The sequence below is a fragment of the Gavialis gangeticus genome, unplaced genomic scaffold (genome assembly GCF_001723915.1).
Source record: "Gavialis gangeticus isolate Ggan-Ray unplaced genomic scaffold, GavGan_comp1, whole genome shotgun sequence".
NCBI lineage: Eukaryota > Metazoa > Chordata > Crocodylia > Gavialidae > Gavialis > Gavialis gangeticus.
Genome location: NW_017729032.1, coordinates 180,679,475 through 180,700,878, shown reverse-complemented (window position 1 = coordinate 180,700,878; position 21,404 = coordinate 180,679,475). Strand labels below are relative to the sequence as shown.

The window sequence follows — 21,404 nt, the reverse complement described above, 5'->3', positions numbered from 1 at the left end:
AAACACCACCCTTAGGACCTTTCCCTATAAAGCAGCAATTTTTAAGTCTGTCAAACAGCCTATAAAAAATGACTTACACATTCATAATCTGGTTCATATTCATAAATGACACTTCCACCATCTTCATATTCTGCTTCCCTGGCTCTCATCTGGGGAAAAATATTAAGAAACATTAAAATAAAAAGCAATAACAAATGGCAGGGCACAAAGCAGTCCAGCTAAACTGTACATCTTTCAGGAATCCAAAGTACTGACCCAACACATCAGCGATGCAAGTCACTGCAGATTCTGCTAAATGCATCTGTTCTTTTATCAATCAACAATTTAAACATGTACACTGGCACATCAGTTTTCCTTTCTAGGGATTGTGAATATTAAAAAAAAAGACATATATATCTTTTTATATTTTATTAACAACATTACATTAAAATTAAGAAGTTAAACAAAATCCACATCACCTTTCATATATTAAAATAAGATATTTATTTACTTTTTTCATTCATTTCACCTACAAACAGATGGACTAGTCCATTTCAATTTGCTGGCAGACAGTTCCTATTCAATATCACTTTCAGGTTCTCATATAGTAACACAATACTAACAAGGCACTATTACAGGAATATTTTCAATTAAAATATTTTAAAACACATTTAATTTAAATCTTTCTAGTGTCCATGGTAACCCCCCCCCAAAAACTAAAAATCTTTTCCTACTAGTGCCTTAAATAACCATAAGTAAATTGGTTAAATTTAAATCAGTTTTTAATCATATTAGGGTGTGAACAAACATACATTTTAGCCTTTAAAAGGCCAAAGGGAGATAGTGGCTGGAAGACCACAGCACCTGTTACAATTCAGCATCTGCATGTTAGGTTGGTACTGGATTTAACAAGGGGTATAGACATGCAATGTTAGCTAAATCACTCCAACTTTAACTCTGATTCTTTCAGAAGCAAAGGTGAAATGGTTCTGTCACACTTCTATTGCTACACAATCATGCAGCTGTATGAGTTATGCCACAACAGCTCTACTGATATCCTTTGATACTGATGAAAGTATGTCTATACCCCTTGTTAAATCCAGTACAAACCTATTATAAACATATGTTCTGGTCTAAGAGAATCGTATTTTGGTTTAGTTTAAAATCCTACCAATACATCTGAATGATAAATATAATCAAAGTAGCTGTTTGGTAGTACCTAGAGGCCAGAGCTCCAATGTACTAAGCACTGTACAAATATATAAAACAAGGCTCCTATCAATTTAAGAGTCTATCACACAAAACAACTATTTAAATTTTTGTACCAGTTAAATAAATAGATTTATAAATCATACGACTGTTTCAAGCAAGTGCCACTCTGCATACGGATGAGCTCTTTTAGACATGGGTAAATTCCACATGGTATTCATGTCCTTGTGATCCTGGAATATAGAAGGTTTCTATGCAGTTGAGGTACCTAGCTAGTTACTAACCCAGACACGGGTGTGGTGGGACAGCTCCAACAGTTGCTTTTTCTGTAGAAATTCAGGGCTCCATGAAATGTTGTTATTTTTCTTTGGAAAAACAACGTTATCTACTGTAGTTAGGAGAAGTTACCAGGTCGTACAGTTTTAAACTGCGCGAAAAGTGAAAGCCAAAATATTCTTAGTATTTTTAAATAAAAGCTGTTTAAACAGATGAAAAACAAAGAGCTAAGGTCTGATTTCTGTTGTGGAAAGCCCATTTCAAGTAAAGCCGTAGATACAGGATTACATGTAGAACTGTGGAAGTAATCACAAAGTAAAAGTAATATTGTATTCTTGTCCTTTGAAAACTGCCTGTAGATAAAAATCAACAGTGCCACCATCTGGACAAAATTCTTTAAAAGGAAAGCCACTAATCTCTCAGTGAAGAATGCTAAAAATGCACAAAGTAAGCAGCTTTCTTGCCCAGCAATAAACTATGAATTTTGTGTTTAGTGTTTTTCATATCAGTCAAATTTATCTTGCTACTCAGATAAAAAAAATATGTGCTTTGCAAGACTGGCAAAATTCAAAAGTAGCTCAGCACCCTGTTTTGATACTGGAAGATTACCTCAATTGTTAATATTTTAAAGCATATATAACAATTATATACAGTAGGCTTTATCTAGACAATGAAGCTGCTGTAAAATAAACAAGGGAGTGAAGTTTAAATACAACAGTTCACACTAATAACTATGCGATTGTTTTTAGGGCTTATGTATCTGAAGAGACAGGGAAATCAATTGGAAATGAGTAAATATGAGCATTTAAACCAGATTATATATATTCTATTTAACTCTGCTAATTTCAGTTAACTTTCCTGAGTGTTCCCAGATAGGTAGCCCTTATTTCATGTTAAAGTCAAAGGGGACCAACCCAAACTGCACAGAGGCACTTAGTACAGTGTAAGTGCAGAAAAACGAATTCTAGAACTGTTATTTTGAGTTACTTCCCTAAACAGACAAGCTATTGGTATGTGAACATATAGTGCCCAGCTCAACAGGACTCCATCATCGTTAGGTACAGCTAGAGCTGTACAATTTACCTAAAAGAGAAATAAGTGTTTGCTGGTACACACTTACTGTGCTGTTTCCCAAGGGAGAGGGGACAAGTCGTCGTCTTTTATTATGCACGTAAACAAAGTCTACTTGTTCTGGGTTGTGACCATCTCTCTCCACACTTGCAGAATGGCTCATTTGTGACACCACTGGTTCACTCAGTACTGACAAACCTTCACCACCTGAAAAATTGGGTATAAGAAAATATGTTAACAAGCTCCTTTCACTGAATTAGACCTTTACAAGGAAAACATACACCGTTATTTATGTTTAAACATCACAGCCATGTAAGATTTTTTGTTCATAGATTACCTGACACCAATTATTTACCCTCTACTATTTGTACTGAATTAAATTTAATTTAAAACTTTCTTCCTTCTAAACCTTCCACAAAACCCAGCTCATTTACCTGTTGCATTTCACTCTGACATTATTTCAAACTTTTAAAGGAAAAAATTGGAAATCAGAATTTAAGTTTTTTCACCATGTGCTATAAGCTCACATTATCTTTTTTTACTTTATTTTCATTTTTCCCTTTCCTAATTGTGTGTTAGTTTTTGGGAGGGGTGTGTGTGCATGTGTGTTTGTTTCTACTGGGCTGTGCAAAGACAGACATGGCCCTAAGACTTGTTACACTGTAAAGTTCAGCCAGTAGAAATAGGTTGGTTAGGGGCATCAAAAGACTATCTTTGGCTGACCAAATTCTACTGCCAGAAACCTCAGTGCGGAAGCATTTCTGCTGGTAGAATGCAGCTTCTGTCAGAAGGGTGTTGTCACTCAGAGGAGCTGGCATAGCTGATGGCTGAAAAACCACTTCTAGAAGATCTACATTTACATCAGAAGGCCTGGCTCCAGTAGCACAGCCACATTACAGTGTGACAGCACTCCTATAATGTAAACTAAGACATGGTCCTTGCCTCCAGGACTCAACATTTCAAATGCAAGTCCTGTTTGTAGATTAATGTTTTTGTTGTTATGTTTTTAACTGCATACATCAGTACTATATTGGCAAACTTCCAATTTGAACAGAAATTTGCTAGATACATAAAAAAGTGACAATAAAACTTTCTTTAGGTACATTAGAAGCCAAAGATCTATCAGGGAGTCAATTGGGCCCCTGGATGATCATGGTATCCAAGGTGTGCTAAAGGATAACAGGGCCATTGCTGAGCAACTAAATGCATTCTTTACATCTGTCTTCATGGTGGAAGTCATTAGGCAAATTCCCTCACCAGATCTCTTCCTCAGTAGAGACAAGTCAGTGGAGCTGACCCAAACTGAGATTTCAACAGATGAGGTTGTGAAAGAAATTGATAAACTAAACAATAGGAAATCACCAGGACTTGATCGCTTTCCGCCTAAGGTGCTGAAGGAGCTCAGATCAGAAATTGTCAAATTCCTAACTGTAGTAGGCAACCTACCACTAACAGCTTTGGTTCCAGAGGACCAATGTGACTCCATATTTATAAAAGGCTCTACAGGGAACCAAGGAAACTGCAGACCAGTGAGTCTATCTTTTGTGCCTGGAAAACTGGTAGAAACAATAATAATAAAAAAGAATTGTTCAGCACCTCTGGGGAAGACCAGGACCAATGGATAAAACCACCTGGAAGGCCACTTCAGGCTCAATACCAGGAAAAACTCCTTCACAGTCAGGGTGTCCAGACTGTGGAATAAACTCCCTCCAGAGGTGGTGCAGTCACCTACCCTGGAGGTTTTCAAGAGGAAACTGGACAGTCACCTCACTGAGGTCACCTAACCCCAGTTGTCTTCCTGCCTAGAGCGAGGGGATGGACCCAATGATTTGCAAGGTCCCTTCCAGCCCCTAACAATCTATGAATCTATGAAACATATGGATGAACATGATGTACTGAGGAGGAATTAACATGGTTTTGTCAAGGGGAAATCATGCCTCAGAAACCTACTAGAGTTCTTTGACTGTGCCCATAAGCAAGTGGATCGTAGTATATCTAGATTTCCAAAAAAACCTTTGACAAGTTCCTTGTATCAGAGGCTCTGAATAAAGTTAGACATGAGATAAAAGGTAAGGTCCTTTTGTAGATTAGAAATTTGCCTAAAGGTAGAAAACAATGAGTATAAATGGTCAGTTTTCTGGATGGAAAGAAGTGAATGGTAGGGTCCCTCCAGAGATCTCTATTAGGATCAGTGCTGTTTAACATATTCATAAATCATCTTGAAAAGGGGGTGAGTAGTATGGTAGTCAAATTTGCAGATGACACCAAATTATTTAAGTGGTAAAGACCAACACAGACTGTGAGGAACTATGGAAAGAAATAGCACTATTGAGCAAATGGGCAACTAAATGGCAGATGAAATTCATAGTTTCATAGTTGTTAGGGGCTGGAAAGGATCTTACAAATCGCTGGGCCCTGCACTTAGGCAGGAAAGACTGCTGGGATCAGATGACCCCAGCAAAATGGGCATCAAGATGTTTTTTGAAGATCGCCAGGGTGGATGACTGTACAACCACTGGGAGGAGTCTGTTCCAAACCCTCAGCACTCAGCTTGTAAAGAAGTTTTTCCTTATGTCTAGCCTGAAGTGATCTTCAATCAGTTTATGCCCATTATTTCTTATCCTCCCCTGGGGAGCTTTGGTGAATAGCTGCTCCCCCAAGCCCTGGTGTATGTCCCTGATATACTTACAGGCTGCCACCAAGTTGTGACAGGGCAGTGCTGATCCCTGCTGCGCAACCTGGCTCCACAGGGAACAGAGAGCCACACCGGAGTCTCCTCCCTGCTGCTGCCTGCCCCATGCAGCCCAACATTGCCGGGGCAGCATGAGGTGGGCAAGAGTGGCAAGAGGACCACCGGCACAGATCTCTGATCCTTGTGAAGCAGAGTTGCGTGGCAGGGACCAGCAGGCTTGCTCGCTGCTCTGTGCTGCTTCCCTGCCTCGCAACCTGGCATAACAGGAATCAGAGATCCATGCGGGGGTCTTCTCACCTGCATGGAGGGCAGCAGCCCTGCCCCAGATGAGTTAGCCCCATCCCCAACCTGCTCCCCACTGAGGCCCTGCAACCCCCAGCCCCAAGGCCCACCTGGCTAGCTAGGGCTGTACAAAGCTTCCCTTGCAGCCCATTCAAAATAGATTTGGAGGAAATTAACAAATCTCCTAAACAGATTCAGCCGAAATGAAACAGGACAGTGATCCGAAACACCAAAACGGATCGCTGTCCTCTGAAATGGCCGAATCCAAAACTGAATCAAAACACAGCCATTTCACACAGCCCTAATTAACAGTGGTATAGAGGGGCTTGCATATGAGGAGAAACGTAAAAGGCTAGGCCTATTCAGTATATAAAACAGACATTTGAGGGAGGACATAATAAAAAGGGTTTACAGAATACTAAATGGCAAAGAGAAAGTAAATAGGGATGTATTTTTTACTGTTTCTCACAATACAAGAACTAGGGGTCATAAAATAAAACTAGTAGGTTGTAAGTTTAAAGCTAACAAAAATAAGTGCATTTTCACACAGCGTGCAATTGAAGTGTGGAACTCATTGCCACAAGATGTTGTGGAAGCTGACAACAGAGCTAGATTCAGAAAAAGGGACTGGACAAATTCTTGGAGGAAAAGTGCATTAGTAGCTATTGAGCATAGAAGTTAAGGGTACAGCATCTAAACCAGATCTTCCTAGGTCCTAAATGCTGGAGGCTGCAAGTGGGAGAGGAACAGTGGAAAAAACCCTGGTCATACCCTGTTCATTCTCTCTTGCAGCATCCACTCTCTGCCACTGCATGACATAGGATACTGGCCAAGATGGATTTAAAATCTGACCCAGTAAAGGGTAGTTCTTGTGAGACTGGATGCTATATTTTATTCTACAGAAACTCTCCAACTAAGCTGCATTTTTTCTTAGAAGGAAAACTCTCTTGGTTATTCTACTGTAAACTTGGGTCCTTCCCACTAGTCTACATATTGTTTCATATCTTGTACTTAGACTGGAATATCTTTGGGACAGATTTTCTTCATGTTGTGTTTGTATAGTGCCTAGGCCCTGACCTTACTGGGATCCTTAGGTGCTATTGCTTTAATAATAATAATGATACTTGCAGCAAGACTGGGGGGTGAGGTGTCAAAGTCGCTTTTGCCCATTTCCACAAACCTTGGGAAACTACTCCGTATTATCCAGAAACATATTTAAACTTACATGGATGGACTTTAACAGAAGCATTAAAAACAAATGAACAAACAAAAAAAACCCCCAGACTTTTCTCTCTCATACACAGAGGCTACAGCATTTGCCAAACCTATTGAATCTCAACTCACACGCAGTGAGAAAGTACATCACCTCTTTATTCTGCCACTACTTTCACTATTACAACTTAAGATCTAAGTCCTAAATCAGTTCTATTATGATGGGCATGCACTTGCATCTTTAACTACACTGTCAAAAATGTTAACACAATAGCATGACAATTACATATAAGCGCTATACTAAGACTGCAAAGCCAAGGGCTCAAAAAAACATACGCTAGGGCTAAGACTGCCCAGGGAAAGCATTTTTCTGGAAACTTCAGAGCAAGATCTACTGAACACATACAAATGGCAATTCCATTTACAACTCCATTAAATCTTAAAATGGTTTTCATGGAAATAATGAAAGGTACATCTGTGCTTCCCAGACTTTTTCCCTGCCAAATTTCAAGTTACTGCCTCAAACCATAAAAGTACAGGAGGTTTTTCAAGAAGAAACTTTAAAAGAAACAGGTGAAGGGAAAATAACATTAGCAGAACTACTTATGTCTCTCAAATGTAAGTATTATTAAATACCGGCATTACTGTAGAGCCTGTGAGTTGTAGTCATAGAGCTGGTTCCCATTATGTTAGGCATTGTAGAAACAGAACAAAAAAAATGGTCCAGGCTCCAAAACAATTTAAGTGTAAAACAAGTGATCAGAGATGGAGGCAAACTGATGTTGGGGGAAGTACAGAGAAATAAATTGTCTTCCTGAGCAAGACAGGCAACGATATCAGTAGAGCAGGTGAACAATTGTGAAGTTTTCTGCGCACATCAAGGCAGAGGAGAATTTTAAGGAGCTTTGTGAATGTTTATGGGGAGCTCCTCCACATGACAGCATGACAGAAAACACAGAAGTTGCTTGTTTGAAAAATCTAACAAATGGACAAGGGAGGATGACATCATAGTTCAGCTGAAGGAGAGTCTTAACACCACAGTAATAATTGAGAGATGACACACAGGGTGGAGACAGATGATGAAGGACACCAAAAGTAAAAATGTGTAACTGATATTCAAGATACTGAGATGGGGAGGAGTAGAGATCAAAACATGCTTCCCCCAGCACATGTTCATTTAAAGGTGCCATGGGATCTGAGCCTCAGTCCCAACAAATTTGCCTTCTACTATGCCACACATGCATGGCAGAAGGTGCAGTTTTGGAATCAGGGCTCAAATCTAAATTCCCTTTCCACTTGTCAGTGCAGGAGGATCCAGCATCATGATCCCAGGCTCATCTTGCACTTGCAAGTTGAAAGCTAACATGAAATCCCAGTGCATTCCTGGGGCTGAGACCAAAAATCAGCTGATTGTCAGCCTTGGCCCTGGGACAGTCCTAGGCATGCCACGTTCAGTTTAAGGCACCGTGCAAACCAGCCATTAAAATGGTCTACACACGGAACATTTTTATGGCTGGTTTGCCATTCATTGTACCTCAAATTGGGTGCACTTGTAGCACCCTTGCCATTTATGCCACAATTAACAAGTTAACAGCATGTAATATGTGCAGGAGCCCAAAGAAAGAAAACGTGGTCAAAGTGCTGTGCAAGGAAAATTATCTAATGGTGCTCTGAACAGACGTAGGGGGCCAAATTTTATTTGCCAAGAGAAGAGAAGAGAGTTGCAGTAATTGAGATGTGAGATGATGACAGCTGGACATACATTTCAGCAGTGCGGACAGAGAGGAATGTTGCTTTAGAAATGCTATGCTGAAAAACTCTCTGAGACATGAAGACCTAAAAAGAGGTTCAAATCGAAAAGGATGCCTAAGATACAGGCACAAATGACAGCTAAAATGGTGATGCTGTACCCAGTGATGTTGAGGACGCTTTTGGGGGGAGGGAAATGAATCAATCTGTTTTACTCCTGTTGTACTTAATCTGATAGCTAGACATCCAGAGGAAGAGGCTAAGATTTTATTTTGGACAGAGACAGGTCTGGAGTGGCCAGCTATTCTTGAGTCATCCGCGTAAGCACAGTGGTTGCATTTGCATGTGCAGATGAATTTTCTTATCTAAGTGTAGGCCTCACTGGAGCATTGATTAACATATGCTGCTTACACAAAGGTTTGCCAAAACATTGATCAGAGTAGGCCTTACCAGGAATTCTGACCAATGCATGAACTTTTCACATAAACAAAACTTGGCATGTGAGCTGGATGTGCATTTTTACCAAGAGATAGGAGGGAGAGATTATGGTACAATGTAGGATAGTGCAGTACCAGGATGATAAGCCTGGAACAGGAACACCCAGATTGGAATGTGAAACAAGCCCACGGTACAAGGATGGTTTGAAACATTCAAGATACAAATGGAATGACACATGTACTTTGGTATGATCATTGTATAACAGGAGAATTGGGGGGCAGGGGAATTTTGCAGTGGCCTGGGGAAGTGGGTGTAGCGTTGTACCAACTACCATGTCACAGGCACAAATAGCTTAATTCCTGGTCTGATGTATTTGTTAGGCCAAAACATGTTAGGGCTCAGCCCATAGACAATAACTCTGGCCAGAAGACGAAGCCTGCGGTCATTCTTTAAGACAAGATTGGTTTGAGAATCTTTTGGCTCCAACTTGTTAACACCGCAGTTCTTGAAACTTCAACACTGGGAACACATCAATAACATCCAACAAGAACAGCAGCAACATCACTGATAATCCCAAATGACAAGTAGTAGTAGTTCATAGATTGAGCCCCATAGAAAATCCATCTTGAAAATGGCTCAGCCACATATGCTGAAAATGTATGTATAATACATCAGCTTATGCCAGAGAATAAGCATGAATATTTTCAGTCCAAATGGTTACCTTCTATATAGTTATGATGAGCAAAAAAAAATTCTTACAGGAGGAAATGCTAATCAATGGTAATAGCTGCCAAATCTTACCTTAACAAAACTCTTTAAAAGAGAAAAAAAATCTTACTACACTGTCATTTAAAAATAAGAAGGTTATTTGTGCACCACTTTGTTGGGCTCACAAAATGTTCACTATATTTCTTCAGTTGGTTCTGAAATAATAGTTAAATTATCTTCAGAAACTTGGGCTGCCATGTCTGTAATACAGGTTTACAAACATACGTTCCAGTATGTTCGTTCTGCTTTATTTAAAAAAAAACAAACAAACATGCACACAACACACACATAACTAGGGTGAAGTTGTCACAAACCCTACCATATTTTGCTGTGTTTGTGGGATGTCATGCAGGTTTTCTTGTGTTTGTTTTACTGATGTGGCATGCATGGTTTCATTGAAAAGCTAATATTATGCTGTGTCCATTTTTGATGTGTTTAATACTATATGGATTATATTATACTGTCTAGATATATCTTTATGATTTTAGATGCGACTTAATCAAAGCAACAGAGGGATGCATACTTAAGGAAAAGGTAGTAGGTAAAACAGCTAAACATCTCTTGCCATTGTGTTACTAGGACAAGAACAACTGCCATTCTCAAACAGAGGCAGAAGGGGCTATTGTTGGGAGGACCATCCAAGGTACTGTCTGCTTGTAACAGAAGAATCAACCCCTCAGCAGCAAAGGCATCTCAGAGAAATGGGCGATTATCTAGAAAACTCCAAGATGTATGAGCACTGTTCGGATACACTGCTGATTCTGGGGGCTGGCTTGAACATATTTAAGAGTTATCTAGTAGATAGTCCAGGGATTTTGGATTATCTCAGTCCAGATCCCCAGTAGTCAGGCTGGCAGGATCAGCAGCAGGGCTGATTTCTGCAAATAGTAATGACTCTGGGAGGGGGCAAAGTTGTAGCCAGATTAGAGTGGTCTACCACTTTAAGTGACAACAGGTGATAATTTAGTAAGCAGCACAGTAGCATCAACAGCATCTCATGCAGCCAAACAGTCGCAATCAGTATGAGAGCAGTCCTTTCCCTTTCTTCCCCTCCCTCTCTTTACTTTCTGTTTCCCTAAAGGCAAACCCAGCTTCAGCTTCAAAACATTTAGAAACTTTTGAAATGTTTCAACTGCCCTCATTTTATTTCGAGGCTGTTTCAAAGCCCTTCGCTTTGTTTTGATTTTGCTGTTTTGAGCTCGAAATGCGTCAAAACAGCATCGAAACGAAACAGCCGATGAAATTTTGCACAGCCCTACTGTGGGGTCCAATATAAGGGCAGTGAAGCTGAAGCTTGTGGAGATAAGGAATTGTCCCAGGGTAAACCTTGGCCTGTTCCTTGGGACAAACAGCAGAACAACAGGGAGAAACTTGGGGCTCTGTGGGCACCCCATGGACAGGACAACTCAGTTCTTCCCTGGTCCAGAGTTTACAATAGGCAAAACTACATATACCTGACAATACCAGCTTAAAGGAATCGTATACTAAACGATATATACGAAAGGTATATACTAACATTTTCATTATCCCCTCATTGTTCCCAATAAATTATCCCAACCATTTTAGTTAAGGCTCTCTCTACTTGGTAGCCAATTTTTTTTCTGGGATCATTTATGCCAAATCAGTCAAACTATTAATTACCACCATGTAGAGATCTTAAAAAAAATAGGACACAGGGCTCAGAAAAAGGAATGGGGCATATAAGAGGGGAAAAGATACAGTAATCATTAACCACGTGCTGTTAGAAGACTGTGGACATTAACTTTCAGGGCAGAAGGAATTAATTTTAATTACCATATGCAAGCTGAGTCATGTAGCGATCATCACTGTTAACTTGAGAATTTTGTTCCACAGACAAGCAGTTTTGTGTGGACAGTTCATTTTCTGCATCTTCCATTTCAGAATTTTCAATTATCACAGCTTCAACATCATCCTCAACGCTCACAGAAACATAATCTAAAAGCACGTACAGGAAGAGAAAGAAATAAAACAGGATAAAATTCTGCATACCAGTCCCAGGGAAGTAGCATATTTTCAGCACCTGGCATGGTAAGAATAAGGTGACAATTTAATACAATATAAACTGAACGATATAAGTGGTTAAGTATGAAATCGGTTTCCAAAAAATGCTTTACATTTTTAAGTGATAAAGGAGGAAGCTGACCACAGAATTTTGAGTGCTATTTTCAAAACTGCTTAGCTCAACACTTTCAGTTCTATTATGGTGAGCATGCACTAGCATCTTTAACTACACTGTCAAAAATGTTAACACAATAGCATGACAATTACATACAAGTGTTATTCTAAGACTGCAAAGCCAGACTTGAGTAGGAACTGTTCAGCCAACACAGAACACTGGAAAATCCCACCACCCTTTCTGTTTTAATATCTAATGGCACTGAAAAAATCAAGACATGCTTCAGGCTGGGAATCACTGGTCTATAGTGACCACGGGAGCAAGCATTTATTGCAAAAACCAGTGTATAACAGCCCAGTAACACTGGTGATTGACATCTGCAGACCACCCTACATAAATACTGGCATAGCAATAATCCATAAGGCCTTGATGAACCATGGAGATATAGACCTTTCTGACGATGAAGTCTGGGACCTCGTGTGTGTGCCTGCAGGACGTGGGTCTGGGATGGTGGGGTTAATATGACTCCAATACATTTTGGGAACCCCAAATAAGCAAACATTACTGACTGCCTGTGTAAGTATTGCTGACTCTTCCCATGTGGAAGGGAAGAGGAGAAACAACTGTTCTTGGTAACAGTGTACACCCCCACAGTAAGTGCCTCAGTTGTAGCTCCACCAGTAATCACAGCTTGCAAACGTGCTCCACCTCCCTGATATAGCTTTGAAAATGGAACTGGTTGGCTCACAACAGCTGAAGTTATAAAATCAGATGAATCAAGCGAATTGCTTAGTTTCCCCCTCAGTCCCAGAATTCCACTGCCCAGCAGCAGAGCGATGTGTCATGGGACAGCTAACCAGAAGGCCAAACACCAATTTCAAAACTTGTGCGCTGGGTGGTCACTAAGATAAGCAGCAAAGTGCCTTATCTCAGGATTATAATGCAGCATGTAGGTAAGTTATTGCAGCAGATTTTATGTATCTATATTAGATGATCCACAAGTTTAAAGTACAAATATACCCTAAGACAGCAGCATGGGTGCTTTCTAGAGTTTAGATTATGGAATTTTGATATGCAACAGAAAACATCAGCTTGTTTTAAAACTTATATAATTACAAGAAGAAAAATGCTGATATCCTGTTTTGGTTGATGCCAATAAAATAATTGTTCCATTGCACAGAGGTGCATAAAAGAGGGAAGACGTTCACATTTCTTTTAGGGAATATTCTATTATCTATTCACATTTTGTATTAGAAGTGGTTTTAAAAACGAATGATATAGATAAGTCACAATTAACAAGATTTACTTAAAAGAAATTGAGGAAGCTTGCTCAATTAAAAATAGTACTTCGTCTCTCTGAAATTCCATCAGAAATTTGGACCTTTGCTGGCAAACTAAAATGCAGCACTCCCTAAGTTAACAAAACTATTCAATTAGGAAGACACTTAGCAATAGCAAGTATTCCCAAATAAATGTAAATATATTTTGAAAATTCAGCATAGACTGTCACCATAATGTCACCATTTCTCCCAAGCGTTCATTTAGTTAATCACAGCAGTTTTACTTCACAGAGAAGAATTAATAATGGGGCGCAGTCCTTTCCTATTTTAGAGTGAATTACTATTTCTGCTGTTTTTGCAATTCTCTAAATAAAACTCAAGTGTCTTTAACCCTCCTGGCATGTTATTTGCATCATGAACTCCTACCAATAATGAGCAATACTGACTGAAGTAAAGATCTAATTATAAGACTGGGGGCCCATGGAGTGCCTGGGCAATAGGAGAGACCTTGTATTTGGGTGACATGCCATTAGCAGTTGTATGTAGGGTGACCACCTGTCCCTAATTGGATGGGACAGTCCCGGAATGGGAACATCAAGTCCCGGTCCTGGGCTGCATGACTCCAGGACAGCATTTGGCCCAGATTCACCATGTTGTGCAGTGATCCGGGTTTTCCATTCCCAGAAAAAAAAGAGGAAATGGTGGGTTTCCCCTCGCAGGCTGGGAGAGTTCCAGCCTGGGGGCTGCTTGGGGCTGGGGGGAGTGGGATGTAGGAGGCGCCATGTCCATGTTTGTGCATGCCCACTTGCACGTTGCCAGGGATACAGGCAGTGTGGAGAGCAGCTTCCTGCAGAAAAGTCTGTGGGGGGAGGGATGGACTGAGGCCCTCCATGGTGAGGGAGAGAGTGAGGCAGGGTTGGCAGATAGGGCTGGACATGCTGCCCAGTCAAGGCATGCATGAGGCCTGGAGCCTTGGGTGGGAGTGATCAGCAGCCTGGCCTGGCCAGGGAGTGGAACAGAGCCACATGTGGCTTGTCTGTGGGTGATGGGGGGCTGGCTTCCTGCCACTGCATGCACTCCCGTGGAGAGGGGCATGGGGGAGCATATGCCCCCCCAAACTTGTGCACCGGGCAGGGGCGGATGTGGGCTGCCCACTGTGGGCATGGGGCTCTGAACCCTGCTGCCATCTCTCTCAGTGCTGCTGCTGTCGGGAGCCCTGCACTAGCTCCGCTGCCACGGCAATGCACCCGCTGGCCCCTCAGCAGCAGCAGGGGTAGAGGAAACTTGTCCCCTCCACTGCTGCTGGGTGGGAAGGGAGCATCTTGCTGTGGCACTGTGGGGCTCCTGTGGGGAAGGCAGCACAGTGGGGAGCCCCAAGCCCACAGTGAGCAGCCTGCATCCTCCCTCACCCCCCCACCAGTTGGGCTTAGCTCTGCTCTGGCTGTGCTGGTGGGGGTAGGAGGGGGTGGCAAATGGGCTTGTGACCTGCCTTTCCATTTTTAAAAGGGGGTCACCCTAGTCATGTGGCAGAAAAAGAAGTGGCAGTAAAAATCATTTTCTACCTCATATTAGGAAAAAAGTTCTGAGATCAGCACTACTGGTGTGTAAAAAGTAATCCACGGATCTGAACTTCATGAAGAGTAGTACTATCAACTACTACTGAATGGTTAAAAAAAACCCAAAATATACCCTATTTTTCTACATGATGCAAATAAGACAAGACATGTCCCTTGTTTTTTGAAATCAAAATGTAAAAAAAGAAAAAAGAAAAGAAGATTTTTCCAGTCATACCCAAGTGAGCTGACTGCATGCAGCATTGCATTCACCCTCAGCCAGCTCAGTGGCTCTACAGCAGGGGTGGGCAAAATACAGCCCGTGGGATGGATGCAGTCTGTGAGGCCATTCTATCCGGCCCACAGGACCCCTAAAAAAATTTAGAAAATTAATATTTATCTGTCTTTGGTTCCTATCAAAAACGACAGGAACCAAGGGCAGTAGGACCCAGGGGAAGCCCGGCAAGCTCCTGCAACAGCAGGGCCTGCCTGGCCACGCCCCCCTAGCCGGAGGCCCCAGCAGGGGCTTCTGGCCTGGGACCATGTGGCTGCACCAGCACCGGAAACTCAGGTAAGGGGGGGCACTCCAGGCAGGGAAGGAGCCCAGGTAAAAGTGGCCCCTCCCCCGCCCTGTGGTCGGTGGTCCCTGCTGCAGCTGCTTGCAGCCCATGCAGGGCTGTCCTGAGCAAGCACACGCAGCCCCATGTGGGCTGTGACCAGCTGCAGCAGGGGGTGCCAGCCACGGGGCAGGTGAGGGGCCACTTTTCCCCATGCTCAGCACCAGCTTGTAACCTGCCCCTGCAGCCAACCTGGGACTCGTGCTGGCTCCGGGCTCGCCTGTCGGGGCTGTGCCACAGCAGCAGCAGCTGCGGCCCCCCAACTTGCTGCACCAGGCAGCGTTTGCTGCCGTTGCCTGCCTGGAACTCGTGCACTGGGCAGCCCAGAGGCGGCAGTAGCAAACACTGCCCAGCATGGCAAGCGGGGGTTCCACAGTTGCTAATGCCGCAGCGCAGCCCTGATGGACGAGCCCGGAGCTGGCACAGGGCCCAGGCTAGCAGCGGCGGTGGGTTACAAGCTAGGCTGAGTGTGGGGAAAAGAGGCCCTTCCCCTGCCCCATAGCCAGCACCTCGTGCTGCAGCCGCTCATAGCCTGCTGCTTTGTGTCCCAGAGAGAAGCAGCAACTACCTTTGGTAGTCATCAGAGCTTCTCTGATGACTCTATGCTTCTATTCCAGAAAAGTCAAATGGGCTACCCCAAATCTGGAGAACTGATTTTTGGAGAGAAGGTGCATGTGGTATGCAAGTAAATATGATTGTACTTATTAAATACCGTACGTGTCCACTGCGGGGACACAATATCCCAACTTTGCAGAGAAAACAAAGTTTATATAGGTGGCTTCCTTTTTAAGTATTGTGGTCACACATTCTTACAGAAAAATGTTACCCTTATTCAATTAAACTTTTTCATGATTTAAAAACTTCTCTACAAAAGAATATTTCTGGTATTTACCCAAAGAAACATCAAAAAGTTTTTCCTTCAAAATATTTTGGGCTTTTTTAATGTTAATTTACATGAAGGACACACAGCACTCTCTAATAGCAAGCCCACTGCAGACAAATACTATGCTAGGTGCTCCGTATAAAACAGGCAATGGATATACAATACACGTGGGTATTTCTTAAGTAGAAACTGAAAATTACGCTAGGCTTTTCCTTCCATTTATATTAATGTCAATGTAAGACTAGAATGAAGCACCAAATCAAACCAAGATCTAAATCCAGATTTCTGGAAGAAAGGAGATAACGAATCTTAGTAATTAATTCAACACTTCCAACACACACACACAACAACAAATATTCAGGTTTCCTTTTAATCTCTTCCAAAATAAAAATAAAAAAATAAGAAAAACAGTCTCAGGTTTGGGGATGTACCTTCTCCAAGAGAAAATAATTTCCCTTTTTCCTTCCCAAACACAAAAGAGTTCAGGTTTTACTGAACAACAAATTAAATATTACAGTTAAAATTAATAGAGTACATTTTACCTTTAGTTCTTTAATGGTATATCTAGTCATTCCAATTAATAAGCAGGTTAACAACTTCCTTTCTAGAAACTCAACATTTAACTTGCTTACATCTAAATTAGCATATGCCATGTGTTATACTGTTCTGAATTTCTGGTATTACTGTATTATTTATTTAATTTTAATAAATCATGCATGTTCATTTTGGAGGTGCTTCAGCATTTTTAGTACGTAGGTTTGGAAGAGTTCTAGTATGCTTTTGCAAGGCACCATTGTGTAGAATCTCTCTGGGAGAGTTAAAAGCATTTAACAATGCAGTTTTGTCCACTTCGTAATGATTTATTACAGATCAAGCTGTTCAACATTATATCTACCTACATCAATAGAATTCCTCAGAATCATTTCTTAAACTGTAATCACATCTTAAGCTAGAGCTTATATCTGACAAGATCTTATATCTGACAAGATCAAAATTACTGCTTTCAGAATTACTACTCTCCGAAGTGACAATTCAAAGAAAACTCCTTTGCCAAGTTTCTACAACATAAATTGCTTGGAGGGGGTAGGAAGGTTTGTAACCATAAGAAATTACATTAAGAAAAACCTAAACTGAAAAAAGGATGATTACTCCACCAAAAAAAAAAAAAAAAAAGCTTTTTACTTACTTAAACTCAGTGTAAACAATGATCATTTACTAAAGGAACAGGCTACACTAAGCCTTTCTCACCATTAGGTTCCCTCCTTTGGGTCTCAGAGGGCTTCATGCTTCTAATAGCTGCTTTGAAACTGGCACATAGATCCTAATCAGCCCAAGGCTGCTTTAGAAGCCTTGAAATTGAAACTGATCCTAGGCCATTTTCCCAACCGTACAATTAGAGTAAAATAAAAAGTAGATCTTGGTCCTAGAGACTGTCTATGCAGTTAAGTAGTTCGTGCACTCAGGGTGCCTACAAACATTCAGGGGCCTGCTCTAAAATCCTGGTGCTTTACATAATGCACAGTGCCCCCCCACCCCCAAACATTTGTGGGGGGGGGGGCGGGTGTAGAGCCTACCTGCACCCACCCTCCCTTCCCCCCTAACTCCAGGGTTGTCAGAGGGGGTAGAAGGAAGAGGGGAAGTAGCAACATGAAGCTGTCAGCCACTTTCAATGGCCAGAGCTGGGGCTGGGGGGAACAAAGCACCCTCATCTCACCAGCCTGGCCGGCTCCCCGCAATGCCCCAGCTGGTGGGGGGAGGGGCCTCAGCTCTAGCCATTCAAAGGAGCAGCAGCTCCATGCTGCTGCTCCCCCACCCCTCCTGCTGACAGACCCTCCTCTGTGCAAAAAATTAACCCTGGAGGGAACACAAATTCCCAACGGCGCTCTGTTTTAGAGTGCCTTAATCTAATACCACATTTGACTAGGGTTAATTTTTCACGCGCTAGGTCATTTTAAAAGCTCTCTGCAGTCATGCACATGTGTTAAGACATGCCTGTAGGGCGCTTTCAGGGGCTTGGCTGAACGAAAAATGTAATTTGGGTAAGCACTCTTAACTGATATGCAGAAAACCAGTATTTGTTACCATGTAAAACAGTCAAGGAGTCAGGACCATCATCCACTTAGGAAGTTAAATTATATGCATAAATGGTATGTGCAGGAAATGCAAGACTTTAATTTGGACTTTGCCTAATTTTAAATTGCCTATGCAATTGTAATTCAGCTGCCTTGTGCATATGGATTATGAGAGTCTTTAATTACATTATCATCCTTTTTTCCCCACAACAGTCCCTGCCTGTGCAGAAGATGCACAAGATAGAACCATCCAGGGAATATTTCTGGGGTTGCAACAGATGGAAGCATGATCAGTTGAACGACTCCCCCTTTGATGCAGAAGTGAAAAGGTGTGTACAGCTACATCATGGAACTGCAGAAAGAGAAGGTGGTTTTATAATTGAGGCAGGTGAATGACACCAGGTATTGAATTCTATACCTGTCCCTATCACAGAAGTCCTGTGTGTGCTAAAAAATGCATTGGTGACTTGGCCTTTCACAGAGAGCCATTATACACGTATTATTTTCATAGATTTCATAGATTTTAGGGTTGGAAGGGACCTATTAGCTCACTGAGTCTGGCCCCCTGCCCTGGGCAGGAAAAAGTGCTGGGGTCAGATAACCCCAGCCAGGTGCTTGTCCAATCTCCTCTTAAATACCTCCAAAAGGTACCACCTCCCTTGGAAGCATGGTCCATATTTTGGCAACCCTCACTGTAAGGAATTTTTTCCTGATGTCCAATCTAAATTTGCTCTTCTTCAGTTTGTGGCCATTGTTTCTAGTTACCCTAAAGGGTGCCCTGGTAAGTATCATATCCCCTATTTCCTGCTGTCCCCACCTGATGAGTTTGGAGATAGCCACAAGATCACCTCTCAGCCTTCTCTTGCAGAGGCTGAAGAGATTCAGGTCCTTTAATTGGTCCTCCTACGGTTTTTCCTGTAGGCCTTTAACCAGAAGGGTGGCCCTCCTCTGAACCCCTTCCAGGTTATCTACATCCCTCTTGAAGTGTGGCGCCCAGAACTGGATGCAGTACTCCAGCTGTGGCCTGACCAAAGCCACATAGAGGAGAAGTATCACCTCCCAAGACCTGTTTGTCATGCACCTACTTATGCAAGAAAGAGTGCAGATAGGTTTACTTATTACTTCGTCACATTGGTGACTCATGTTAATTTTGGAGTCGACTACGACTCCAAGATCCCTTTCCACAGTTGTGCAACTTTTCTACGCATTCATCTTGATACACCAAAGCTATGGTGTGAAGAAGTCCTGAGCACTATGATTCAAAACTAAGTCAGCAGGAATTATGAACAGAACAGTGCTTTAAGAATTTTTTTTTAAATTGAAAAAAAAAAACCCTCTGAAAAATCAGATCCTATGCATCTCAAAGTGGGTGCCCACAATGGGTGGACACTTATGACACATGGGTGGACACTTATGCCTTAGACTCTTTGTCTCAGTTCCTCATCAATAAAATGGAAATAACTGCATATTTCACAGGAGCATTGTAGTAAGTTCATCAGCATTTGTAAAGCATTTACTTAGCTATTAGTAAATAAGTGCAACCTAAAAGAACTAGAAGAACTTTTTGTATTTAGAGCAAAAAATTGCCTGAAATATTTTGTTTGCAACTAATTAAGATATAAAAGCCACATACTGAATAAAAATATTAAGCAGCTATGTATTAATAATAATAAGGAATTAACTAGATCCAGACTTTTTATATCTGAGAAGTGTACCATATTTTGGGTACGTCATGAACTACCAGTTTCATAGTGGAGCACCAGCAGAACAGCAAAACTGGCTATTTAAGGGGGATATTTGTCTATTCCAGTGGTAGTCAACCCCCAGCACAGGTGCCAGAGTGTGACACTCAAAGACATTTTGCTTGGCATGCATGCCTCTGGGTGGATGGCAGGGAAAGGGCCGGGGCTGTATGGCTACAACAAGGATCAGGCCCTTTGTGGCTCCCCCACCATCCACCCCTGGCACATCAACATCTTACAAGTTGAAGTTGTGAGAGTTCTTGGCACTCTGCCCAAAAACATTGCTGACCTCTGGTCTATGCTGCCTTGAGTTTGTATTGCCATAATGTCTAGGAGCCCCACAGCCCAGAACAGTGAACTGTCAGCCAACAGAAATACTCTACTGAAATAGATGTGTTTGTTTTGCACACATTTGACACAAGTAAATTTTAACAGTGGAGTCTGTAGTGAAACTAAAGGAAAAGCAGTGACCAGCACTTAGGCCCTCTTTCTGTAGGCAACAAGACTACACTTTCTAAACACGCTGGCTCAATCTAACTGACTTTTTAAGTATGTGGTAGTAAGGTCATTGAACAACATCCTGTTTTCACTCGATTATGGGAGACTATAGCCAGTAATGCCAGACATATGATTGTTGCTACATTTGAACAGTAAATTTGACCTCTTGCACTTCATCACAAAAAAATGTAATTCACAACGATCCCAATGGCAGGTCACATGAGACTACAGGCAAGCGGCACTCATTCTCAGAGGTGAAGGGAGGGAAGTACTGGCAGGTGACAGAGCTGAGAGAAATTGTCAGCTGTGCTACTCTGAAGTCCAGTGGAAGGTAGGGCAGATTTGCACCTCATAGTCTAACCATACCTGACTCTTGACTCTCAAAACAAGTGCTCTACTCCCATCTTAGTGATGGTCTGAGATCTCATAGTGGCCAGAGGAAACACTACAAAGACACGCTGAAGGCAGACCTCAAGACCACAGATGCTCACATCAAGTGTTGGGGGGAGCTGGCTGATAACCTCAACCAAGCAACAGCCCATTTCGAGATAAAGAATCTTGCTCTCAAAGCAGAGAAGTGAGGGTGGAGGAAGGAAAGAGAGAGGAAGCTGTCTGCAGTCTACTCTCCCATCCTGTAACTGCTGAGGATGGACCTCATAGCTCAAGAATTGGATTCTTAAAGTCACCTCATGATCCATCATTGAGCTGTGGCAGAAATTGCACTCAAATCGAGGGATTGCCCACCATACTGTGTATGTGTATATACGTACATATATACATCTCACAAGCTTTTGTTAGCTGCAGCATCTGATGAATTGAGCTTCAGCTCTCAGAAGTTTGTGATATATCTATATCCATATCCGTTTTTGCTAGCCTCTAACCATGAGTCTCAACCAGGGTGCAACGAGCTACCATGCAATGTTGGCCCTGTTAGATTCACAAACTT

The 21,404-nt window shown here is 42.0% G+C and overlaps 1 protein-coding gene across 2 annotated transcripts in view; it reads right to left on the bottom strand.

Moving 5' to 3' along the window:
• The window catches only part of BEND2 (BEN domain containing 2), a 58,135-nt gene that overhangs the window by 26,615 nt on the left and 10,116 nt on the right, over positions 1 to 21,404 (bottom strand). For both annotated transcript variants that reach the window (XM_019525284.1, XM_019525283.1), the window contains exons 2-4: positions 11,471 to 11,632; positions 2,585 to 2,742; positions 78 to 149 (exon numbers count right to left, since the gene is read on the bottom strand). In XM_019525284.1, the coding sequence (XP_019380829.1) occupies positions 78 to 149; positions 2,585 to 2,742; positions 11,471 to 11,573 (333 nt within the window). In that variant the 5' untranslated portion in view covers positions 11,574 to 11,632. The remainder of the gene's footprint in view (positions 1 to 77; positions 150 to 2,584; positions 2,743 to 11,470; positions 11,633 to 21,404) is intronic.